Source organism: Pteropus medius, unplaced genomic scaffold (assembly GCF_902729225.1).
Source record: "Pteropus medius unplaced genomic scaffold, Ma_sr-lr_union100, whole genome shotgun sequence".
Taxonomy (NCBI): Eukaryota; Metazoa; Chordata; class Mammalia; order Chiroptera; family Pteropodidae; genus Pteropus; species Pteropus medius.
This window is the reverse complement of record NW_024346667.1, coordinates 25,918,006-25,941,047: the sequence shown is the minus strand read 5'-3', so window position 1 is coordinate 25,941,047 and position 23,042 is coordinate 25,918,006. Positions and strand designations below refer to the sequence as shown.

Sequence of the window (23,042 nt, the reverse complement as noted above, 5' to 3'; positions counted from 1 at the left end):
AAGTAGAAATTTTACGTGGCAATTTTAATATGACCTAAATGGCCATCATTTTCTTTCATGTCTCATTCATTTGCTAATTATAGCTATTTTTAGAAAAATGATCTTTGGGTACTTGCAGCCTCTGTTACAACAGATGAAAAATCAGTTAATTTAAAAAATTTTAAAGAGATCTTTCTTTTTATTGCTTTATTATATTTAGGTTATTCTCTCTATATGATATTAAACATTTTATTAGGTAGTTCTTCTATGAAGGAAAAGATATAAAATTTAAAATTATATATAAAGTTCATAATAGAATCATAGTTCACATCGCATTTTATTTTCAAACCAACTATAAGTATTTGTCCATTGTGTAGTCTGGGAATAAGCATTCTACTCAAGTGTTCCTTTTTTCTCAATGTAAGCTCCACAAGGACTAACAGAATTATTTTTATTCTATCAGACTCAGTAATTGTATCAGCAAATATTCCAGCCCAAATAATCTAATTTATTCTAAGTATTTTAGATAAAGTTATTCACTTTCTCTGTGTGTAGCTCCTTCTCTTTCTTTATACATTTATGTTCACTGAATGTTTTACATAATTTATCAGCCAATGCCTGCAGAGCTCTTTGGGTAATAAATTAAGTTTGTTTTCTAATAGTTAGGTACTTCTTATGATTATTTGGCATCCATAGAGGTGCCATCTGTGAAAAATTTCAGGAAATAATGTCTTGTAGAACACTTTTCAGTTCAATATGTATAATCTGGCATAAAAATAATTTAGAATCTCTATGTTTCAGTTATTTTTCAACAATTTAAAGTTAACTTTCTAGATTTTTGACCTGTTAGTACTCTATTTACTACACATTCTTGAGGAAATGGCCAAATACTATAGGAACTTGTGATAGATACAGTCATTCTGCCCATTTCTATGAAAGCAAAGACATTTTTATAGAGTGCATTGAGCTGGGTGTCATTGTAACAAACGTTTTAAAAGCATTAATTGATTGTTTGGCTTTGTGGCGTAGATTGCAAGGACAGCATAATCAGGGTACCATGATGAATCTGATCAGCACGTCGCACAATCAATATTGTATTTGTTCTGCAAATTGATAAATCACTGCTCTCTATTAACATGTTGTTTTAAAGGTGTTAAAACAACAAGCAGAGTTAAATATAATCTTAAATCAGTCATGGACTATGTATGGGAACTTGGGCAAGTCACATATCCCTCAGAGCCTCACTTCCCTTCTCTGTTAAATGGAGGTAATAATTCTGCCTAGAAAGATTAGAATGAGAGCCAGATTAGGTAACATAAATGTAGAATGCCTGATACATTATTTGGCAGCTAGCAGATAGCTCAACAAATAGTAATTACTATTGTCATCATTATTATTTTCTACAATATGATAACTCACATTTATAATAATGATATTGAGCTACTGCAGTCCTCTGATCATGAAAAGTTACATTGTACAAATTACAGTTTGGGTAAAAGGTATATGCTATTTTCTTATAATTCTTAGTTTTTAAAAAGTGCTATTCAATATAGCATATACATTTCCATTTAAGCTGCTTTTCTCTGCTCTCTGCTCTCACTTCGTCAGCCTCTCTGTCTTCCTGTCCTTAGCTATGTCCCAAGGACTTGATGCTCACTGTTGTCATCTAACTGTCTTGGCTCTTGTTGATGGTCATTCTTACTTCTGAGAAAGATATGCATTCTCAGGACCCGACAAATACTACTCCTCTATTAAGACTCTGTACTACAACCCTCTGTGTGCACCTGGTCCTTTACTAGCATTCACATCTTATGTATTATATACTTTATAGGTTATCCCGGTTTTTGCCTCTCATGTGGGTCGTTTCCCTGTTGAGCACACCCACCTGTTCGCGGAAGCCTAGACATCCATTGGAATATCATTTCCACTTTCCTGGCTATCCAAGTAGCAAGTATTCCTTGATGCTCAGGTTTCAGTAGTTACCTTCCAATTTTTATGCACCTGTTATTTGCCTTTCACCAGAAAGTGCTTCTACTGTGAAGAAAAACTTCGCTAGCTTTAATGAGGAATAAAATCTATTGTATAGAGCTAACAGCAAGACTGTCTGAGTGCTTTTACTATCTCTGTTACTCAGCATTCGAAATGTAGGAACATACATGGATCCTTCTGAACATTAGTTTCCTGTTTTCTAGAAAGAGATCATACCTCTCATAAATGTCTGAATATGTAGAAAGAGATCATACCTCTCATAAATGTCTGAATATGTAGGTAATGTTTAACCAAAATTGCTTTCATTCATCAAAAAACTTTAAAGCTATAAGCAAGAAACTAACGAAAAAGCTAAGGTTTTAGTTGTTTCTTACTTCCCATTAGGGCATTAATGGTAAATTAAAATGTTGATGTAATATTTTCATTCATATCATAATATAAATTAGAACATAACATAAATTTTAAAATAACAATTATGCAAAGAGACTAGTAAATTTGCAAACTTTTTTCTCTGGGACCATCATATTAGCTACTTAGAGTTAATGAATAGCTCGTTTCTTATTTTATTTACTTATTTATAAAAGTCTGTAAGAAATATAATTGCTAATTTAAAAAAATAAACAATTATATTCTTAAAAGGATTAACATATAGTTTGTATGTTCAGTGGTCTCTTAAAATATATAGTTTAACTGTGATATGCCCAGTTATTTTTTTAGCAGCTCACTGGAAGTGTATTATTTATACACTTTTAGGGTAGGATTTATGGTAAAAATGATTCAAAACACCTGTCTATAGGAACGAATTCCTTTTGGAGGGCTACTGTAAAGAAATACCAAAAGCTAAGTGGCTTAAACTACAGAAATTCTAGGTTGTAGTTTCAGTAGGGCCTTGTTTCTACTGACAGCACCAAGAAAGCATCTGTGCCAAGCCATCGCTTTTGATGGTGCCTTGTCTTGTGGCAGTGTAACTCCAAATTTCTCATGGTGTTTTCCCTACGTGCATGTCTGTTTCTGTGTCCAAATTTTCCCCTTTTTTTTGAGGACACCAGTTTTACTGGAAGAGGGCCCACACTATGACCTCATTTTAAGTTGGCTACATCTATAAAGACCTTTCTCCAAATAAAATTATATTCTGAGGTACTGAAGGATAGGATTCCAACATACATTTTTTGAGGAGACATAACTCAGCTCATTACAGGAAATAGTATGACTATTGAGAACAAATATTAAATTCTGATGGGATTCCATGTCTTATTTCTAAAAGTCTACAAGGAATAAACGCCCTGATTTAAAAAATAGGAATAAGCAATTTTGCTCTCAGAAGGAACAAGAGACACTTTTGTAAACTCAATGGTCTCTTAGAACATATTGTTCAATTGGGGTTTTACCCAGTTATTTCTGATTTTATTATTTTGCATAGAAAAAACTAATCCTCAAGGTATAAAAACTGGGAAATTAGTGGTCACCTATTATTGAAGGTAGCATATTTTCCATCTTGTAAAATATTTCTTTAATATATAAAACTCTTTAATAAAATTAATAAGTATAATTTGCATTTTAAAAGTTAGAAAATAAATTATAGGTTAGTTTTGTCAATTTTCAAGTTCTGGTTTCCAATTTAAAAAATACTCTAATGACTTTTAAGGGTGGCTGAGAAAAATTCTGAGTGAAATAAAATAGATATATGTGCATCTGATAGGACCACCTTGATTGAAGATGCTCTCTATAGGGGAAATGTTCTCTTGGGTTTGGCTAAAAATGTATGGGTATATATCTAAAAACAAATATGAAAACCAATTTTCTTATAGTCAATCAGATCTTCATTTCCTCAGTAATATTCAAAATGTAATTTTGACTATGCTCATACATGTCTACTGGAAAATTAACCTAACTGCCTAAGTCTGCTGATTATTTTGGAACTTTAGAGATACAGCAGCAGAAATTTTAAAATGTAATCTTGTGGTGATAATTTTGTCATTATGAAATCTGCCAGATATGAAAGAAGGGTATATAGATTTAATTTTCTGAATTTTGACCCATCATTTCCTATAGGACTTTCTGAAGTACTGATTAAAATCGTTTGTCATAAATACCATTTATTCTGAAAATAGTAATAGTAATAACATTAGGTTTATGATACTTGATATTTTTCATAATTAGTGGGCTATGAGAATAAAATACAAGGAAAAATTAGGTAGTCCTCAAATTTAATAATTATTCCTCAAATAATAAAAAAATAGATCCTTTAGAAATTTTTTAAAAACTTTATTAAAATGAAGTTTCCAAAGAAAGATACATGTGCTTCACAATTATACTATAAAATATATTTCTCTCAGAACAGCTAACAGTGAAAAAAATAGATGCATACTGTACATAAATATATTTATTGCATAGCTTGTTTTTACTTAGAACATATCTAAACTTTATACTCATCAGGTTGGGTCAGAGCCTGGTGAAATGGCAGAAGTTTTTGTGAATCAGGAGATTGTTTTGCTTTGATTCTGTCATCAACTAGTCTTCAATTCTGTCAAAACTTTCAGTCCACTGGGACTTAATCTGGTCATCGGTTAAATGGTAGGGTACTTTCTAATTTTCCTTCCAAATGTAAAATTCTGTGATTCTATTTTCCTCTTAAACTGAATGAAGACTAGTAATGGAAATTTATAAGGAATACAAATAAATAATATTTGAGCAGATACATGCATCTCTACATCTGGACTTAAGTTTTAGTTGTGAATCCAAAATAATATTATTTGTTTTGTGTTTTTATGCACATGTGCATACAGGTAGGGGTGTGTGTGTGTGTGTGTGTGTGTGTGTGTGTGTGCGCGCGCGCTTGATTAAGAATATCAGGGCCAGTTCTCCTTTGCCTAATATCTTATAATAAGAAGCACTTAATTAAATTTGCTCTTTGACTTTCTGAGACATTAAGTCAGAATTTTGACATGGATGAAGAGAAACTGCTGTTTCCCTCTTTAAGTCATTGAGAGGCTGAGAAGAACTGCACTGCTTGGCTTAAGAAGCATGGGGTTTATGAGGCCCCTGAAGATGCTGACAGTGAAGTTCCAGAATATATAAGGTGAGGGAGCATCACTGCCCTGTGTGAAAATTCCTCAGAGAGAAGAGTGAAATGCAGAAGCAACAAGTGACTTGAAGACCTTGACTCCAGATGCCACCTCGTCCTTTTGAGATGACTGCTTTACATTTTCTAAAGATATGTGAGGGAAGTAGTTATTTGCCCTAAGAGATTTACCACCTCCCACCCCAACCCCCATATGCTTCTTGTTCAACCAGATATACTAACATTTTGAAAGTTGTGGAGAACATCAAAATTAACTTGTACATTTACATATTTGGGGAATAAGACTGGATTTAACTTTCTTTGCCAAAATAAATCTTGATTTTTAAAACAAGATTTTAACTTCTTTTGTCAAGAAAGTAATATACAACATAAAAATGTGATATTTTTTTAGTCCTAAACTATGTCCACAAAGCTAAATAAATATTAATATATGCTTATCTTCCTTAAATTTTTTGATTACTTCTAACACATCATTTTTTGGAGACTAGAATGAAATGATTTTTTTCTTTCCCTCAACAAATTAGAAGGAGCAAAGATTAGTCCTATGAAGTTAATAAGGAGATTGTTTCTGATGATATTCTTTTGTTATGAGCATAATATAAGGAATAAAAACTAGTACAACTGACTGTTTCATTACCTGCTGTAGTTATTCCATATCTTATGTAGCTGTAAGGATTGCTGTTGATTCTCCAAAAGACTGAAATCAATTCCTTGGTTCCATTTTAATATGCTTCAGCCTTAGAAAATAGATGTATCCAAAATTAGGACCAACGTGTTCCAGAGAACAAAATCCAAGATCTTGAGGATTTACCTTATGTTCACGTTTGAAGGTTGATCATCCAGTTGCTTCTGAAAGGTGTTCAGGGACAGAATTTCTACATTAAAATGATGTTCTTCTAATTATAAAAGATAGTCACACATGCCAAATATAATCATGATTGGATTCCAACAATCAGACAGAACCCGGGAAAACACACCACTTTAGAAATGCTTCATTACGTTGCAGAATTTTATAAACCAAGAACTAGCAGTTTTAATTTTTTTTCTGTTTTATCTTTTCCTTCAATATTCCCATTGATCTTGTTTTGTTTGTTTGAATTACTTGCTGACTCTTCTATATAAGTATATGCTTCAGCATTTCCCCAATAAAAATAGCTTTTAAATACAAGTTTCTTTCTCCTTCTCTTTTGCAAGATATCATAAAGTTTTTGTGCAGTGATATCTTGCTTCTATATTCTTTTCGATAACCTCTGACAGTGGCCCTGTATGATGGAACATAGAAAACCCATTTGATCAGCTTCCCTTGCTTTCACCAGGGATGTGTTAGGAAATATCTTTTCCCCGACTCCAAAAACCTTGTTTCTATTTTCAAAATCTACTTAAAGTTCTTATCTTTATCATTTCTATGTCCTCTATCAATGCATTTCCAACTTGGATATTGCTTTGCATAGATTTCCCTTTCTTTGGGTTCTTGGCCTGGTTTCTTCCCACTCTCCTCCCAAGCTGTAATCAATATCATATTCTAATGGGCATACATGGCCTAAACCAATTGATAACCTTAAAGAAATTTTCTATGTTATTTAAAATAGTGTCCCGAATGCCCACATACCAATCACTCTCATCTCTATGCCTTAAAGTGACTTTATCACCTTATGTCTACCAAGTCCCCTACCTGGGCCCAAATTTTTCTTTAAGATGATCTATTTAGATCTATGATGATTTCTTGATGCTTTTTTTTTTGACACATTCAATATTTTATATTATATTTAAAATATTTATGTATTGTGCTATATATTTTTCAAACCGATTGACCTGTGTATGCCATATCTCCCTAATGACATAACAAACTCCTTGACTACAGAGATTGTGCCATGTAATTTTGTACATTACTTCCTGCTCCTTAATTCCTAGCATGGTTCGGATAACTCAGAAGTTGACCAATAAATGTTTGTTGAATTATTAGTCTGTCTATTTAATGTATTAGCAAATGTCTTTTTGGTTCCCTGTCTTTGCCTAATACTGTATTTCTTTTCTTGCTTAATTACAATATAAATAAACCCATTAGAGGGCTGTTTTTTTCTCTCAAACTTGGCAAAGTTGAGGTAAGTCTTGTAGTAGAAGATCAGATGCATATTTTATGTTTTCTTTTTAAAGCAGAAACAACCTAGGCCACTGAGAGGAAGGAGAAGCACTAAATCAGAACCTCTTAGGGAAAACTGAGGCCCTGGTATTAGAATTACGAACACAAATGCCAAATTTAGGAGCCAGTGGCTGTAATTTAAGTACTGTTATCAGAGCCAGAGGGCTGAAAACTGGAAGATGGAAGCAAAACAAATGTAATTCAGGCACGTGTATGGAATACGGTCAGGTAGAGAGTGAATATTCCAGGAGGGTCAATAGTTTCCACAAAAATCCAGTTTGGAAGTCTCGATCATGATCATGTATTGCAGTTGTATATGTAGATACAAATTAGTTGAATGATTCCGGAATCCATGTCTTCCCTGGAAGCAGAGCCAGTGCCTGGTGGTGCTCACTTGCTAAATACATTGCTTTTCATTTATTCCGTGGGATTCAATTATTGCACAAGATGGACCGTGCTCTCACAGGAGAAATGCATTCCACCTCAGTTTTTTAGTTTTAGATTGTTATATGAGTCATCCCAGAGAGACTTCTGCTTTCAGTTGGCAGAGAACTTTGGGAGAGGCTTAAGGAAAGGCGTTAGATGAATGTGAGTCATTGACCTTCACTGATGTGTTCCAGGGTTCCAGGGCAGGAGAGCAGAACACATGAAGTGTTAAAAGCTTGTGTTTTTCTTTCTTTCTTTTTTTTTCTTTCTTTCTGATGCAGCTAGAAAATTTTAAAAGCTCAATTTGTACAATACTCGGTAACTGTTTATTAAACATCCTGGTTATTAATGATTCTGGTTATTTCTGAAGCATTTAGTTGAAAAGATATAATAAACTTTCTCCTGTTTAAATGTGTAACATACTCTAGGAAGTAAATAACCTTTTTTTTTTTTGAAATTCAATTTATTTTCTAAATTTGCTAACTGCAATAACTCGACCACATAAATCAAATTAATTTGAAATTCACATCTGATTTTTGGAAACTCTCAAAGTAAACAAAGGATAAACCTCACACACATAATGAGGTAAAGGATTAAGACAGCCATTTCGTTAATTCAAGCTAAAAAGCTTCTTTCCTATAACTTCAATGAATATTTTGAGCAAAAATATTAAAATCTAAATTATCTGAAAAGCTGCCTTAGCTTTTCATGGAACTGTTCATGGATGTAAACACTGACCACATTACTTTTCTAAACATATTCATTATTTACATTTCAGTATTTGTCACACATTATTAAATTCACAGAGTTCTATTTTGAGCCTTCCCTTAATTAAGACAGTCATTCTAGATAGAGGGATTAAGGATTATTTTTAAAGTAAGGAAATGCCCACTTGACAATTACAGGGCACGGATGTGATCCTTAAGCTACATAAATTTTTAAGCATTATCAGCTTTGGACAAGGCATTTTTAGAAGAGTTTAGATTTTAGTCACTTCCTTAAAGCTTCTGTACTTCACAAATACACACTGTAAACTAAGAGTGATGATGAACAAATACCAAGTTCACTGCCACTTGACTCTATTTTTACTATTTAAAGCAAGAGATTAGCAACTCGATATATTTTAGCTTATTATTCTAAGGTTATTTTATAGATAAACCACAGTGATTCTCAGAATTGGTTTGTATCAGAATCATCTGTGATATTTTAAAGAAATGTCCACCTCAAGTTCCCACCATAGCCCCACTGAGCCTGAATCTCTGGTAAAGTGAGTTTCAGGTACCCAAGTGTTAGAAATTCTCTCCAGGTGAGCCTGATGGATGATAGAGGTGAGAGCTACTTCCAGAGCTCATGTAAGAGTAGCTAATTTAAGTTAAAAGAAACACACAGACCAAACTTGAAAGTACATTGAAGTTTTGTTTCAGCAAGTATTTAAATTAAAGATTTTTGAGCAATCTTTACACTGATTATTTTTGTCTTAATTGCCAATGAGAGTCCCTACCCTTTTCACTTTTTATGTCTATCCCAAGTTTAAACAGCTTGGAACGTCATATAAAAAATGGCATTATTGTTGTGGAATACAAAGCTGATTAAAGGTGAATTGCACCTAGAAACTCCTTTGTGATTGGGAACAAATTAAAACTTACACGCAGTGCCCGAGGATGTATAAAACAACAGAGTTTTGAAATTTTGCTTCTTTTGGAGTGAAAAAACACAAAAGATAGTGGGAGATCTGATATATTTGTAAGTATAAAGTGCATTTACCTAAAATGAGAAAATTCTGTCTTTTTAAAGATAGAATACCTAAACAAAGAAGAAGTAATCACAGGGGAAAGTGATTTTTTAAAAAGTTGATGTTTTTTGAAAATTCGCTACAGTAAGAGATTGATTTTTTTTTTTTTTGAATTTGAAGGGTAGAAATTTGGATCAACCATTTATTTTTTCCAAATTGTATAACTATTAAGAGTTCAGTAAAGTCCTTAGCAGAGTTTGTTTCCTACTTGAAAAATCAAGGAGAGGCTACTACTGATGCTAACAAATATATTTATATATTTCAGAGAGCACAGTTACCATAAAGCTGAAATGAGTAGTGTGGTGGTCTGTGTCTCAGAACGCTGATGCCTTCTGCCTCCTGTGGCTGATGTCTTACTAAGAAAGGTGCAGGAATGGTTAGCTCTTTTTTTATGACCAGCCAAAGAAAGACATTTATTTGCACTTGTTCTCAGTCTGTCGGCTCTGTTCGTCTGTCCGACTCCCTCCTTCCCTCTCTCCCTTCCTCTCTCTCCTCAATGCCCTCTCTCTTTCTCTCCTTATTTTTAAACACTTCATTCAATGCTCTTCACTTCAAGGCACATCCTTTGACCTAAGCAGATTACTGGGAAGGCATGGAGGACACAGCCAGCTAGCCACGCTTTTCAAGGAAGAGATTTGGCTCCAAATAGGACACTAAGCTTTTCAGCCTTCTGCTTATTTACTTAGTCAGCAGGATGTGGTGTCTCTGGGTGCTTAGTGGACTCCTGGGGAATCAAGAGAGAAACAAAAGCAGAAGTGGCAGCCGCTGCAAATGTGGGAGTCTGTGTCATTAAAGGAAGCAGTTGCTAATAAGGGCCTGTGAGACCTAGGTTTCCTTGGTTTCCATGACAGTTATTAGGTACCATAGAAATTGAATTGTCTCCCACAATGCTGTTAGGGGAGACGGGGTGCTCCAGTGACAAAGCAGTGCAGTTATGACTTGCAGTAAATCATCCTTTTGAGAGGCAACACTCCCTGGATTATTTGCTCTTGCATTTCTTTAAGACTCCCTTTCAGCGTGTTTGACATTTTGGCCAGAGACCCTGGCTTCTGCTGCACAGTGTCTCAAACACTATTTTTCCCCTTTTTGTTTAGAACTGAGCTTGGCAAAGCAAGGATATGAACAATTGTGCAGGTGGGCTACTCAGGGTGAGCGAAGAGATAAGACATCCAATCAGGGACTGGCAACCTGCAGCCCTGCCAGTATGCCCCTCCACCAGATTTCCGTAATCCCAGCACGGGAGACTGCCAGCAATGGGAGAAGTTCAATGGGCAGAAACAAAGAGAAGAACAAGGAAGTCGAGGTAAGAGGAGGTTTGATTTGATAAAATAGGACAGTCAAACCAACTGTAGCCAGTGATGCTCTTTGCGCCACAAGATGTGGCTAAGGCTTAGAGAGCCGGGCTCCCGCTCTCAGTGTGTGACAGGAGTTTGGAAGAGAATCATTTGTAACTAACAGGAACATGCTAAATGTAACCTGTATTTTCTGAATGAAGAAAGGAGCCAAATCCAGAAGGACACTTGCTGCTTGACAGATAAAAACTTCTGCTCCTTTTTCTAAACAGTGTACAGAGTCATTTTGGCCTTTGGTGGCTCATGTGCCACAACACAGCTGTCTTGGATGGCTGTGGACATTGCTGTCATCCATTTTCAGACAGTGGGACTGTTGATGTTTGCTAATTTTACTCACTGCCCAATAAGTTAGAATGTTTGAAAATAACTTTCTTAACAAAGTGACAGCAAAGCCAGAGATATGACAGCCGTGTCACTGAATATATCAAATGAATTAGGATGACATTTCACTGCCTCATAGGATTTGTCACTCTCCATATACGTTCCCAGGGCATGCATGTATATGACTTTTGTCTGATGTCTGTTTCATTTGTGATTTTTTTCTTCATGAAAAAGAAAAGCATTATTTGAAACTTAAACTTATGTGGGCTAGAGAAATATAATAATAGTCAACTTAATACCTTCAGGCTTTATTTTGCAGTGGAATTTAGCAGTTGTTGTTTTAAACAAACTGCTTGAAAGATCAGAGTGTTTTAAGAAAGAGATTGAGCAGACTCAAGGATATTGGGTGAAAATATTATAAATGTTGTTTTGTTTGCCTAAAAGGGGGCTCGAGATAGAATGCCAGATACTGTAATCCTCGTGTCTCCTTAGTGTAACTGTTGTCTAGTCCTCAGGTCTTACTAGCTTTGTAGAAAGTGAGCTTTCTCCACCTCCAGTTCTGTATATTAATATATATTTTTTTCAAGAATATGTACTAGGGACTGAAGGGGCAAGGAGACAAAAAACCAAGCAAAACCAACCATCAAAAGCAATGGGAGTGGAGTGGCAAAGGGTACCTGAGAGGTAGAAAGTGATAACCTCAAACACACCTTCACACGAGAAAAGATATTTTTAGCCTCAATGTACTTTATTTGAACTGACTTTGAAATGTCATTGAAGAGCAATGAGATCTCGATGTGGCTGGAATTTGTACAAAACTTCAGGTTTGTCTAATATAGTGTGAGATTCTTTTACCTTAGTAATTGCCCTGCCATAGGCACACTGGGAATTTCTGAAGTTTCCGAGAATGAAAAATTTTTGTAAAGTCAGGAAACTTATCGGCTTAGTTTAATTGGAAATTCTCTTAAATATGTCTTTAAAAAAGGTAATGTGATTATTAGAACATGAAAGAGCTATCTCTTGAAATTATTGGCATGGGGTGGGGAGTGAAGAACACTGACCAATTCTGAAATAGGTATGGAATTTCTAAAAGCAAGATTTATAAAAGTTATACATTCATGTTTTTACTCATCATCTAGGTTCTTTGGATGAATTTAAGATACAGGAAACTTCATAAGATGATATCGGGTGGCAGTTTCGATATATGTAATGATCGGCTTCTGAACAATGTTCGGAAATGAAAACACTGTTTCTTTTCCAAACCCCGCTTCTTTGGCATTAGCAGGCATCTCGTGCTGTTGATATTTACTTGGTGATGAATCAGATAAAGCTGGGATGGCTGGCTTACGTGACTTTTGAAAACAACCAAATAAACTTGTTTTTTTCCATGTTAGAAATAATAATGAATTATTCTACATCAAGTAAAAATAGCCTCAGTCTTTATCCAGATATTGCTCTTAAACCACATCTTTAGACATCTTAATAAATCTTTTAAATAAGTTTTCATTTTGAACAGCTGCATTTCATTCAAGGACAGACATACTTTAATGCGTCACAAGGCGAATCAGTGGGCATTCATTTTTTTAAAGTTTATTTTAAATTAAATTTTTGGGGGTGACATTGGTCAATAAAATTAAATAGGTTTCAAATGCGCAGTTCTATAATACATCATCCAGTTTAGATATAGATGATATTAATGTTTAGGGGAAAGATTCAGGTTCATCTTCCAGAGACCTCAGCTCTGGAGGGTGTTTGTACAGTTAAAGGACAGGGCCTCAGCCTTCCATTCCAAAGAAAGGATTTCATTGTCACAGCTTGATCATTAGATGATCAGTCTCTTATGAAGTGGATAGACTAATCAGAGTTATGAAAGATTTATATACAATGCAGCTGGTCAAATTTATTAATTTATATCTGGAGATAATTTTTTTTTTTTAAGTGATGGAATGCTTGAGTGCAAGCTCCAGAAAAGTTTGAGAAAGGAAATTAGAAATCAGACTTTCCTTTTTAGCTTGGAATCAATGACGAAAATTAAACGGTTTGGGATGGGGATAGCTCATCTACACCTTGCGAAAGTCACATATTGGGAAAACCATCGGGCAGATACCCCTCTAAGGAGGTTCATAGCCCTGGATCTCTCCTGACCTCTTTTTCCCTAGCAGAGTACACAGACTGACCAGTTTAGCTTCTTTAAATCTCATTTACCTGCTTTTCTAAATGGGCCTTTGTTTTTATTAATCCATTTTTTCCTTCTTTTTTTAGATATGTTAACACAACTAATTAGGCTGCAGTTAATTCACATTAGGCATTTGGGCCAATCTGTCTCTTACAGGGGTAATCAAATTCTTAAAACTCTAGTAGCAACTTAATTTTATACTCTATAACCAGAAATTATGATTATGTAATTTTCAGTATTTAGTCATCCTCTAGCACATACTCCTTATAATTCTCTGGGATTTATAAGCAGATATCTCTAAAGCCTACTGTATTTCAAATGTAGGAATGAACCAGGCATCAAACCAAGGGTGCTAACTGTCACCTGCATTGTGTGCTGCCATATATCTGTCAGCACAGAGCTGGGGGTTAGACGATGGAAGTTACATAAGAGGAGAAAAGAGGCCATGGTTCCTTTCCTTTGAACCTTTCCTCATTCACAAACTGATGGACCACGTATGGCAGCCATGCTTTAGAAGGTTGTTGGTAGGGGGAAGGGGAAAAAAAACAAAAAAACAAATTTTGTTTATGTGTAGAATTTTTCTTTACTGCTTTCATGATTTTATGATATTTATTTACTTTAGTTTTTCCTGTTTTTCTTCAAAAAGAATGTTAACTCTCCTTTTCTTTTTCTGGGGTATCCCTTTCAAGGTCTTCTGTTTGCCTTTCCAGTGACAGCCCCATGGGCTACTCTTCCTGGCTCACAGTAGCTGTTGGTCTGTTAATTGGCAATCCCTTTATAAACTTAAGTGATCTGAAAAAAAAATATGACTGTTTGATATATATTTTTCATTTTGAACATAGTGGATAAATTACAGATTTATTAATTCTACTTTTTATTAGAAAATCATAAAAATTAAATAACATATTTAATGTAAGGCCATAGCCTAATTTGAACCAATCTCATTTCAAATTCTATATGTTTCTTTATAATTAAGGTACTATAACCTTTTCATATTTCTTAAGCAAAATTTATGGAATCAAAGGATTCCAGAATCAGAAAGTCCCTTATAATTCTTAATGTTAGTTCCATAATCAAAATCCATAGAGTATAAATAACTTGCCATTGTCACACCACTAGTTAGTGGTAAAGTTGGGACAAAACCATAGGCTTCTGACTGCCGGTCTAGTGCCCTTCCTATTACAATTGCATTTAGCAAGTTTTTGTTTTTTTCCCACAAGGCATAGAATTACAATCTCAAAACTTAAAAAGAGCTATATGACCCCTAAAGTTGCTAACCTCTCCGTGGAGGAGTTTGGATTTCTTCTTGTTAATAGTTATCTGTTGTGACTCATAAGGTCAAGTGAAAAATAAAATGGGTCCTATTTCTATAATATATGTAGAATTAATTTTATTAAAAATTTGAAATAAAGTAAAATTAAGTAATCATGAGCAAAATAATAAGGAAGATGCTGGACTGAGAATCAGGATATCTGAAATGGAATCCTGGCTTCCTCAAAGCCCTTTAACCTTGAGTAAGCCATTTAACCTCTCTAACTTGTCCCCTAGAGAAAATAAAAAAGTATATTTACTAGTAAATGTAGATCTCATTTCAAAGATCAGAGCATTTTATTTTCTTCTGTTACTCCTTTAATGTAATCATGTGGTCATGCTCCACTCTGGGCACGCAAAGACTTGGGTTGTCTTCGAAGGTGTACAATAGATCCTAGACTAACATTGTTTCACCCGACGTCATTTTGCTATATCTTTGGTGAGTTGCCATAGGAAATTAATTCTTGCTTCTATCCATTAGCCTATGGTACAATTGGTTTTGTTCTACATTGTCTCACTTAAAGCCATAGAACCTATAGACAAGGTTAAGTGAGGACTTGGTGTGTTTGGCTCCGGCAGGATAGGACTGAGCAGTGGACACTCACCTTTAAAGGGATACCTGTCTCTGCTGTGTATTATCCATTCTACCTTCTGGTAACAGTGCTCAGAGAGCCAGCTCTGCCCGTTCTCAGCCACATGGTTCAGGATGAGCTTTGATTTGCTTTTACCAGTCAGCGTATCATAATACTCTGTCATGGTAATTCATTCAGGGATGGATTCATAACTCCTTCAGAATCAGTGGCATGCACTGAGCCTTTGGGACTTTTGGTGAAGACAAGCCTTATTGGTTCTAGAAACGTTTGGGATAAACTTGCTCTCTTCTTTTGGATGGTTTGCATGAGGACATGAGGTCTGGATCCAGATACTGTGAGGGAAAAAGTTGGAGCTTCACTGGGTCCAGAGATGCTCCTGAGGCTGAAGTTGACCTAGAAACAGGCAGGATGGAGAGAGAAAGACAAAATTCTGAATGACTTGGTTGAGCCACTTGGTCAATCCTTGCTTGAAACCAGTCCTTGTTCAAAACCAAACAACTTTCCAATGCAGTAATTCAATATCTGTTCTTTATTGCTTAAGCCATTTTTGTTGTTGTCATTGCTGAGTATCACTTACAACTTAACAGGGCTCTGAATGATTCTCCTTTGCCAAAGTGTAGTTATAGTAGTTCCCGGCATTGTTACCTGTGCAGTGACTGACTTCTGAAATTGAAAATGGCTGGGATTCAGGTAAAACAATCACAAACATTAACTTGAATAACCCAGACTGCTCTGTATTAACCAAGTGAAATACACCTTTAGCGGATGTAAAGCAGGGGTAGAAAGGCTAATTCTCTTTTTCTTTTCTCCAGAAGAGCACTTTTTCAACTACTCTCCTGAGACTAAATTGAATGAGTCCCATGTGCTTAGAGTGAATTCCATTGAGTACGCTAATAGTATTAAAATACTTTCATATAAGGAAATTTCCATTTTATTATTTGCTTTCATCAATGAAATTAGCATAATTCACATCAATTTTTCTTGTTTAAAACAGATGTTGTAGGTAATTGTATTAGTAAGTAAGGCAGAATAACATATTTTATTGACTATTAAATGAAAACAACTAGTAATTGCTGATATACCTTGGTAAGTATTTTTAAATTGTGGGCTCAATTAGGCAGGTAGATTGTTAAAACTCCTCCCTGATGTGGATTTAAAAAAATTATGAATTCATGGTAATCTAATGAGACTCAGTGTGATTATTATGTTTGAAAGATTATTGAACAAACGTCTCTTTGTGGCAGCATCTTGGAGCATGGAAGGAGCAGACGTAGTTACACGTGTTTTATTAATCAGGATTGTTAGAACTTGCTGATTAACCAACATTTAACTCAGTTCTTTGCAGCACAAAAGAAGCATTGGCAATGCCAACATGGATTTAGAATTTCTCAACTTCAGGTATCAGTGAAGGGGGAGGATTGCAGTCTGAGTATTGCTTTCCTCCAGCTTATACCTAGGAGGGTCACCCCGAGTCACTTGCAGCAGTCTCCATGACCACCATGGGAGGATGAGAAATGACATCTTTTCGATACTCATTCTCTTCCCTGTCTCTGCAAGCCTGTTAAATAATTGAAACAGGTGTGACACGAGGATAGAACTGGTAATAAGACTTTGCTCTTAAAAGAGTGAAAAGGAAACTTAAAGAAAAGAACAGAGTATTGTGGGGTGAAGGGTATCTGACTTTTGCCTTTCTGTCTCTCACTTTTCACTCTGATTATCCCATTCATCAAATTGTGCAAATCTGGATACGGAAGGCAAAGAAAATTGCAGAGGGATCTCTTCAACCAAACACTGCCAAAGAATACACATTCAGTGATACAGAGGAACATTTTGAATTCTTTAGGATTTGTACTTTTGATGTCAACATCAAAAGAAAATTTCTTAGGAAAAATATTTGGCACCAGAAAACCACTGGACATGCAATGCTGCAGGGCTCAGAAAAGCTCACGTACAAAATACAGAGTGAACAAACATTTGTTAAGTGAGTCATCAGCTTATATGTTTTCACGAATGATCAAATTTTTACAGATAGTAATTATCCCTACCTGTAACTCTAACCAAGTTTACTCCTAAACAAGCTACATACAGTGGTGTATGGCTATGAAAGCTTAGTGACTGAAAGTTCTATGTTTAAGTTGTATAGACTTTGATTCGTAACACAGTTTTAATTTCCAAATTTATTCAAAATTAATTTTCATAAGCTTACAAAATATGGAACAGATTTGTTACTGTAAATTTTACAAAGCTTTAAAAACTTAAATTCCAGCAATATGTTTTACTTTAATATTAAACTACTTTCTCTGTGACCATTTACTATGAAACTACTGTGGTCCATTCAAGTTTTGGAAGAATTGATTTCTGCATACAGTTAGTTATACATTTGAGTATTCACCTTTGACTATCAATGTTACCATCCGACTCAGGCATTCTATTCAGTGTCCAACGAGCGTATAATAGAAACTTTATGCTTTAGTGTCGAACAGATCTCTTGCTTGACTGTGTTGAGAGGCAACTGAGTGAGGTGGTTAAAAGCATGTGGCTGGAAGGAGACTAACTGGGTCCAAATCTGAGCTGTGTCACTTTTTAGCTGTGGGACCTCACTGAGATTAGTTAACAGTTCTATGCCTCAGTTTCTCCATGAGTACAATAGTGACAGATGTAAGGACTACCTCATAAAACTATAAGAATTAAAGTGAGTTAATATTTCTAAAGTGCTAAGAGATTCATTGGGACAAAATAAACACCATTAAGTGCTTGAAAAATGAAAGTACTAAAGGAATTAATTCCCTATGTTGACTGTATTTTTATCAATATATTTTATTATTTGTAGTAAATATGACTAATAGCGTCCATTAATGATGAAGCGATAAAGAAATATTTAAGGTTGCATGACATCATAGATTGAGCTTTTTATAATAGCGATGATAAAAATGAAAATAAAAAGCTAATTTATTGCTATTTAAAGTTTGCCAACACTCTGACTTTTACGGGTATAGACCATGTCTATTTGCCTTACGTTAGTGAAACCTGACCATATGACTTTTCTTTGCTGTCTTAACCTCAGTCTCACGGCTGCTGAACCAAGAATTTTCTAGAGTCAAGATTTTATAGAGAAATACTACTCACTATATGGCCATTTATGTGGTAAACTTCTATTGTATGCGCATATTGCCAAGGATTCTTCTTTACTTATGCTAATGCTTTTCAACAGTTCTTGGACTTTTAAATTTGAGTGTTGTAAATATCTTATTTTGATCATTCTTTTTACTTATCTTCATCTTTATGATGGTAATGCTCTTAATTGCCTTTTTAAAAATTAATTAATTAATTTTTTATGGTGACATTGGTTAATGAAATCCAATAGGTTTCAGCTATATTAACAGTAAGGCATATATATATTTACACTGTGTTAATTGCCTTTTGTTTTACCAACTCTTTGGGTATTATAAAGAACAGGCCGTGCTATGAAAATTAAAATAACCAAAGAAACGGAATAGGAAAGTTTATTGAAAGTTTACATGCACAGGCATATTTTGTGAATATTTGAGTACTTAGGGAAAGAGTAACATTTTTTTTTTATTATTCTAAATTGTAATAACACTTTTCTTACCAAAATAACATTGTGCTGAACAGCTTTCAAACGCTCTTCAACTGCACAGTGATGACTTGTAATAACTGTTGAACTTAACAGTATTTACGTGAGGTTCTGGCTTGGTTCAACTTGACATGAATTGCTCTGTGAAAGGGTTTTTTTTTTTTTTATACTCTTTGGGAATATCAGTGCTTACAGCATCAATAAAATGAGCTAGAGAGTAGAAATGCTTAAGGAAAATTTGAATTGGGATAACAAAATATGAAATACTTGAGAGTATATTTACATGGACTTGGTAACACTGTAGATGATATTTAAAGGGGTCAGTCACTCTACCTTTGTATGATGTCAACAAGGAAGATGACCATTTTCCCCAGGTATCTCAAGTTGTTAGAAATCCTGGACTTAATAGTCCTGAATATGGATGGCTAAATTTCAGCTATTCATCAGGTTTTCTTCTTGTCCTGAATTTTTCATATATGCATTCTAGCAGTCAGCATTAACAGATAATCTCTCTGCCCAAACTGCTAAATAAATAGGTAAAGGCAGCTTTTCTCTAATCTTGACAGTAATATAATATATAGAATATATATTTTATATATTTATAATCATCATCTTTAGCTAATAATTATCTAACACTTAGTATGTATTCAACAGCAATCATTTTATGTGCATTCGATGATAATTCACAACTTCTCTTATAGTTTGTATCCCAGTTGCTATTTCTGTGTAATGAATTGCCCCAAAACTTAAAGCAACCACTTTATAATGCTCATGAATTCTGTGTCAGGAATTTGACAAGACCCAGTGAGATGCTTCACTGCGTGTGGCTGTGACTCCAAGTCTGTGACTCTGAGGTAACTCAAATGCTAGGAACCAGAATTGTCTAAAAGCTCATTCATTCACATGTTGGACACCTGAATTGGGATGAATGGAAAACTAGGACCACCAGCCAAGTAACCTACACGTGACCTCTTCAGGTATCTTTGCATCCTCACAGAATGATATTTCAGGGTAGTGAGACTTCTTAATGGAGACTCAAGATTCTAAGTGTGAATTTTCCAACAAACAAATCAGAAACTGCATTGCTTTTTCTGACTCGGCCTCTATTTCTTGCAATAGATCCTTGTCATTTTTTAATGTGAAGATTTATTTTTGCTGTAGGTTTTACTCTATGGTGAATTAATTTCAGTAACATGCCTTATTTATTTTTGTCTTCCTATATTCAAGACCTTCAGCAGTGTCTACCAGTACTGTTTCTGGACTTGGCTGGCTATGTGACTTTTTTTGGTCAGTGAGGGTATAAGAAGAACAGTGTAAACTGAGCCTTGAAAAATACTCACGCATTAGCATTTGCCCTCTTGCTTTTCTTGCGAGGCGGTTAAAGCCAGAGTAATTACTGGATGATTAGAGAAATGTAGCCCAGTCACTCTCATTGCCCCCAGCCAACAGATAGTCACTAGACATATGACTGCAAGCCTACTGAGATTATTTGAGCCTGATCCAGGCCTAAATAACTACTCCACAGAATCAGGAGCTGAATAAATGAATGTTGTCTTAAATTTTGCGGTTGTTTGTTATGCAGCCATAGAAAACTGATAGTGTTCTTTAAAATATACGCTCATGTTTTCTGTTCTAGAGAATTTACAATTGATAAATTTGTACAACTTGTTCTGATAGTTTCTGAAGAGGTTAAATGCAGATTTTATGCTCGCCACACTATTTTTTTGAAGGATGTGACAATCTATTTTAATACCACATTTACATATAGAAATCATCTTTGCCATTGCTAGATTGGTTAATTTCAGCTGCTAAATTAACTTTGCAGCCATAACAATTACACTGATAGTGACTAATTCTGATTCTTCTAAATTGAGCCCCTTAGATTTCTATACCTAATAAAGCTCTTAAAACATACACTTAAGACTTTTTAAAATATAAATATGTCTTATAATATAAATAAATATAATACTTAAAAGTAGAGTAGTTAAATTTTGAAAAATCGAACGATTTCAAATGCAAACTGAAAAATCCTTTTGACAGGACTCTTTCATTTGGCTAATTCATACTTTACTCTTTTTATGATATTTTGAATGACAATATAAAAAGGCATGAATATCTTATATATGTAATATTGTATTTATAAGGCTCAATAATGTTGGGCAATATCTTAAGAGACCAAGTCTTCTAATCAAGACTTTAAATACAGTAGCTCTTCAATATGTTTTACCAAGGAGAACTATTTTTAAAAAATACATGGGCAGAGACTATGTTAACTATTTATTCAGCCCATTCATTACCTGGATTTCTTATTTCCTTCCTTTACTCTTAGTTTCTCCTGCTGTACCCTAGTTCAGTCTCCATGCTTACTCAGTAGCACATGTAACTTCACTCTCCTAGTGTGCCAACCTCAAATACCTGCTTCCTTCTTACCTCTGCAAACGTTCTTAGTTTCACTGCCATTTGTAGTTCCTTATGGAGAGAGAGTCTCTCCACCAGCTTGGGGTCTGTGAGAGTTTCATTAACAGGGCTAACCTGAGTGGCAAACCCAAGATGATAAATGAACTTGTTCACCCGTAAAATGCTATAGTGAAGTTATACGTGATACAACTTTTTCTTGGGTTTTCTATCACCAGTAACCATGGGCTTTTTTTTCATTTTGGAGCACACAAAGCTCATTTCTGCCTCAGGGACTGGAATTTACTGTTCCCATTTACCCATAGTGCTTTTCTCCTAATTCTTTATGTGTTTGGCTCGACACATCTGTCTGAATTTGTCTTAAATAGTACTGCAGTTCTCTGGCCCACTTTCCATCCCGCTTCATTAATAAGGATGTAATATGGATGACATAATAAGGATCACAATATGAAATTACCTACTCTGTCAATTCCTACTTGAACATAGGCACTAAGGCACATAGTGAGAAGTGTTTTGTCTCTCTCCTTGGTTACAGTCACAGTGCCCAAGAGCAGTGTTGTTACATGTTAATCTCACAAGAAATATTTGCAGGATGAAGAAATCATATTTAGAACTCGTGAGATAATAGTCTCACTTTAGTTTGTGCTATTCAAAACTTGCCAGAGGTGATGTGTTTAGTTCCGATTGTTGCATTTTAAGAGCACCATTGACAAACTAAAGTATTCCAAGAAATGGTAGTAAAGAGGATTGAAACAATTTTTCTATAAAAATTTATTTTAGGAACATATGTAAGCATATGTCTTAGTGAATAAGTTTTGTGCATAAAATTATAATTTTGGAAGTATTTGAGGGAGTCATGCTAGGGAGAAAGGGTTAAATATGCTCTATCTAGCACCGGAATGCATAGACTAGAATTAAAAGGTCTGATGACAACTTACATTAAAAGTAACCAAACATCTCTTCGGATAAGGAAAAATGGACACTAGCATGTTTATATCAAAATTTGCCCCCCAGATGTCATAGATCTTGAAATGCAGAGGTAAAACTAGAATCCAGGCTTCCTGATTCTCACTCATTGTTTTTTACACTATAATTTTCTTTCTTTCCACTAAACATCATTATTTCTCAAACATTTGAAAGTGTTTGAGGTTTCGTTCATTCATTCATCTAGTCAACAAAAGTTTATTGAGTACCTACTATCTGCTAGTGTTTTAGTAATTAAAGGTAGAGTGTTACTCACATAGATGAAGTCCTGGTCCTCACAGTGTTTACATTCCATCTTGTGGTGGAAGAGGGATTGGACTAAGTATAATTACTGAAGTCAGAATTAGTCTTATAGGGAGTTAGAATTTTCGCACTATGCATAAGAACTTATTAATATTGAGAACTGGATGCTTCAGTCTGAAAACAGGGACTGTGTCATGAAGCAGAGGATGAGTTCCTCAGTCACTGAGGTGTTCCAGAAGGCAGAGAGAGGATGGGGAGGGGATAGCCTAGAAGAGATTCAACTTCCAAATGGGGAGAAAGTCAAGTTTCTTTTCCTTTAGAGTCTACTTTACTCTATTTTGAAGCATGCCCAGGTACATGATTAATTTGTTATGAAGGAGTCAATGGATGACTCAGTGTAGTCCCCTGGTGGCCATATTGTCCCCAGGACCATCCAGGACCCATGGGAAAACAGTAATTAATGATTCTCCACTCAGATTGCTTGATGTAGACTTGGAACACTGCTGGGCCCCTGTTATCAATTGGTTATTTTCAAGACAGTAATAATAGAAGTTCAAACATATTATAACTTTCCAAACTCATAGGCTTATCCCCAAATAGATATTTACAAAAACACCTACCATATTCCTAACAGTAAAAAGAGA

At 34.9% G+C, this 23,042-nt stretch overlaps 1 protein-coding gene across 10 annotated transcripts in view; it reads left to right on the top strand.

Annotated features, from left to right (window-relative positions):
• MARCHF1 (membrane associated ring-CH-type finger 1) overlaps window positions 1-23,042 on the top strand; it is a 576,629-nt gene that overhangs the window by 219,473 nt on the left and 334,114 nt on the right. For 4 of the 10 annotated variants that reach the window (XM_039876297.1, XM_039876290.1, XM_039876303.1 and 1 more), the window contains one exon: window positions 10,503-10,711. The exons of 3 other annotated variants lie outside the window; for them this stretch is intronic. In XM_039876297.1, coding sequence (XP_039732231.1) covers window positions 10,613-10,711 — 99 coding nt within the window. In that variant the 5' untranslated portion in view covers window positions 10,503-10,612. Of the gene's footprint in view, window positions 1-10,502; window positions 10,712-23,042 lie in introns of those variants that run through there. 3 more of the 10 variants (XM_039876291.1, XM_039876296.1, XM_039876295.1) reach the window with 3 other exon arrangements.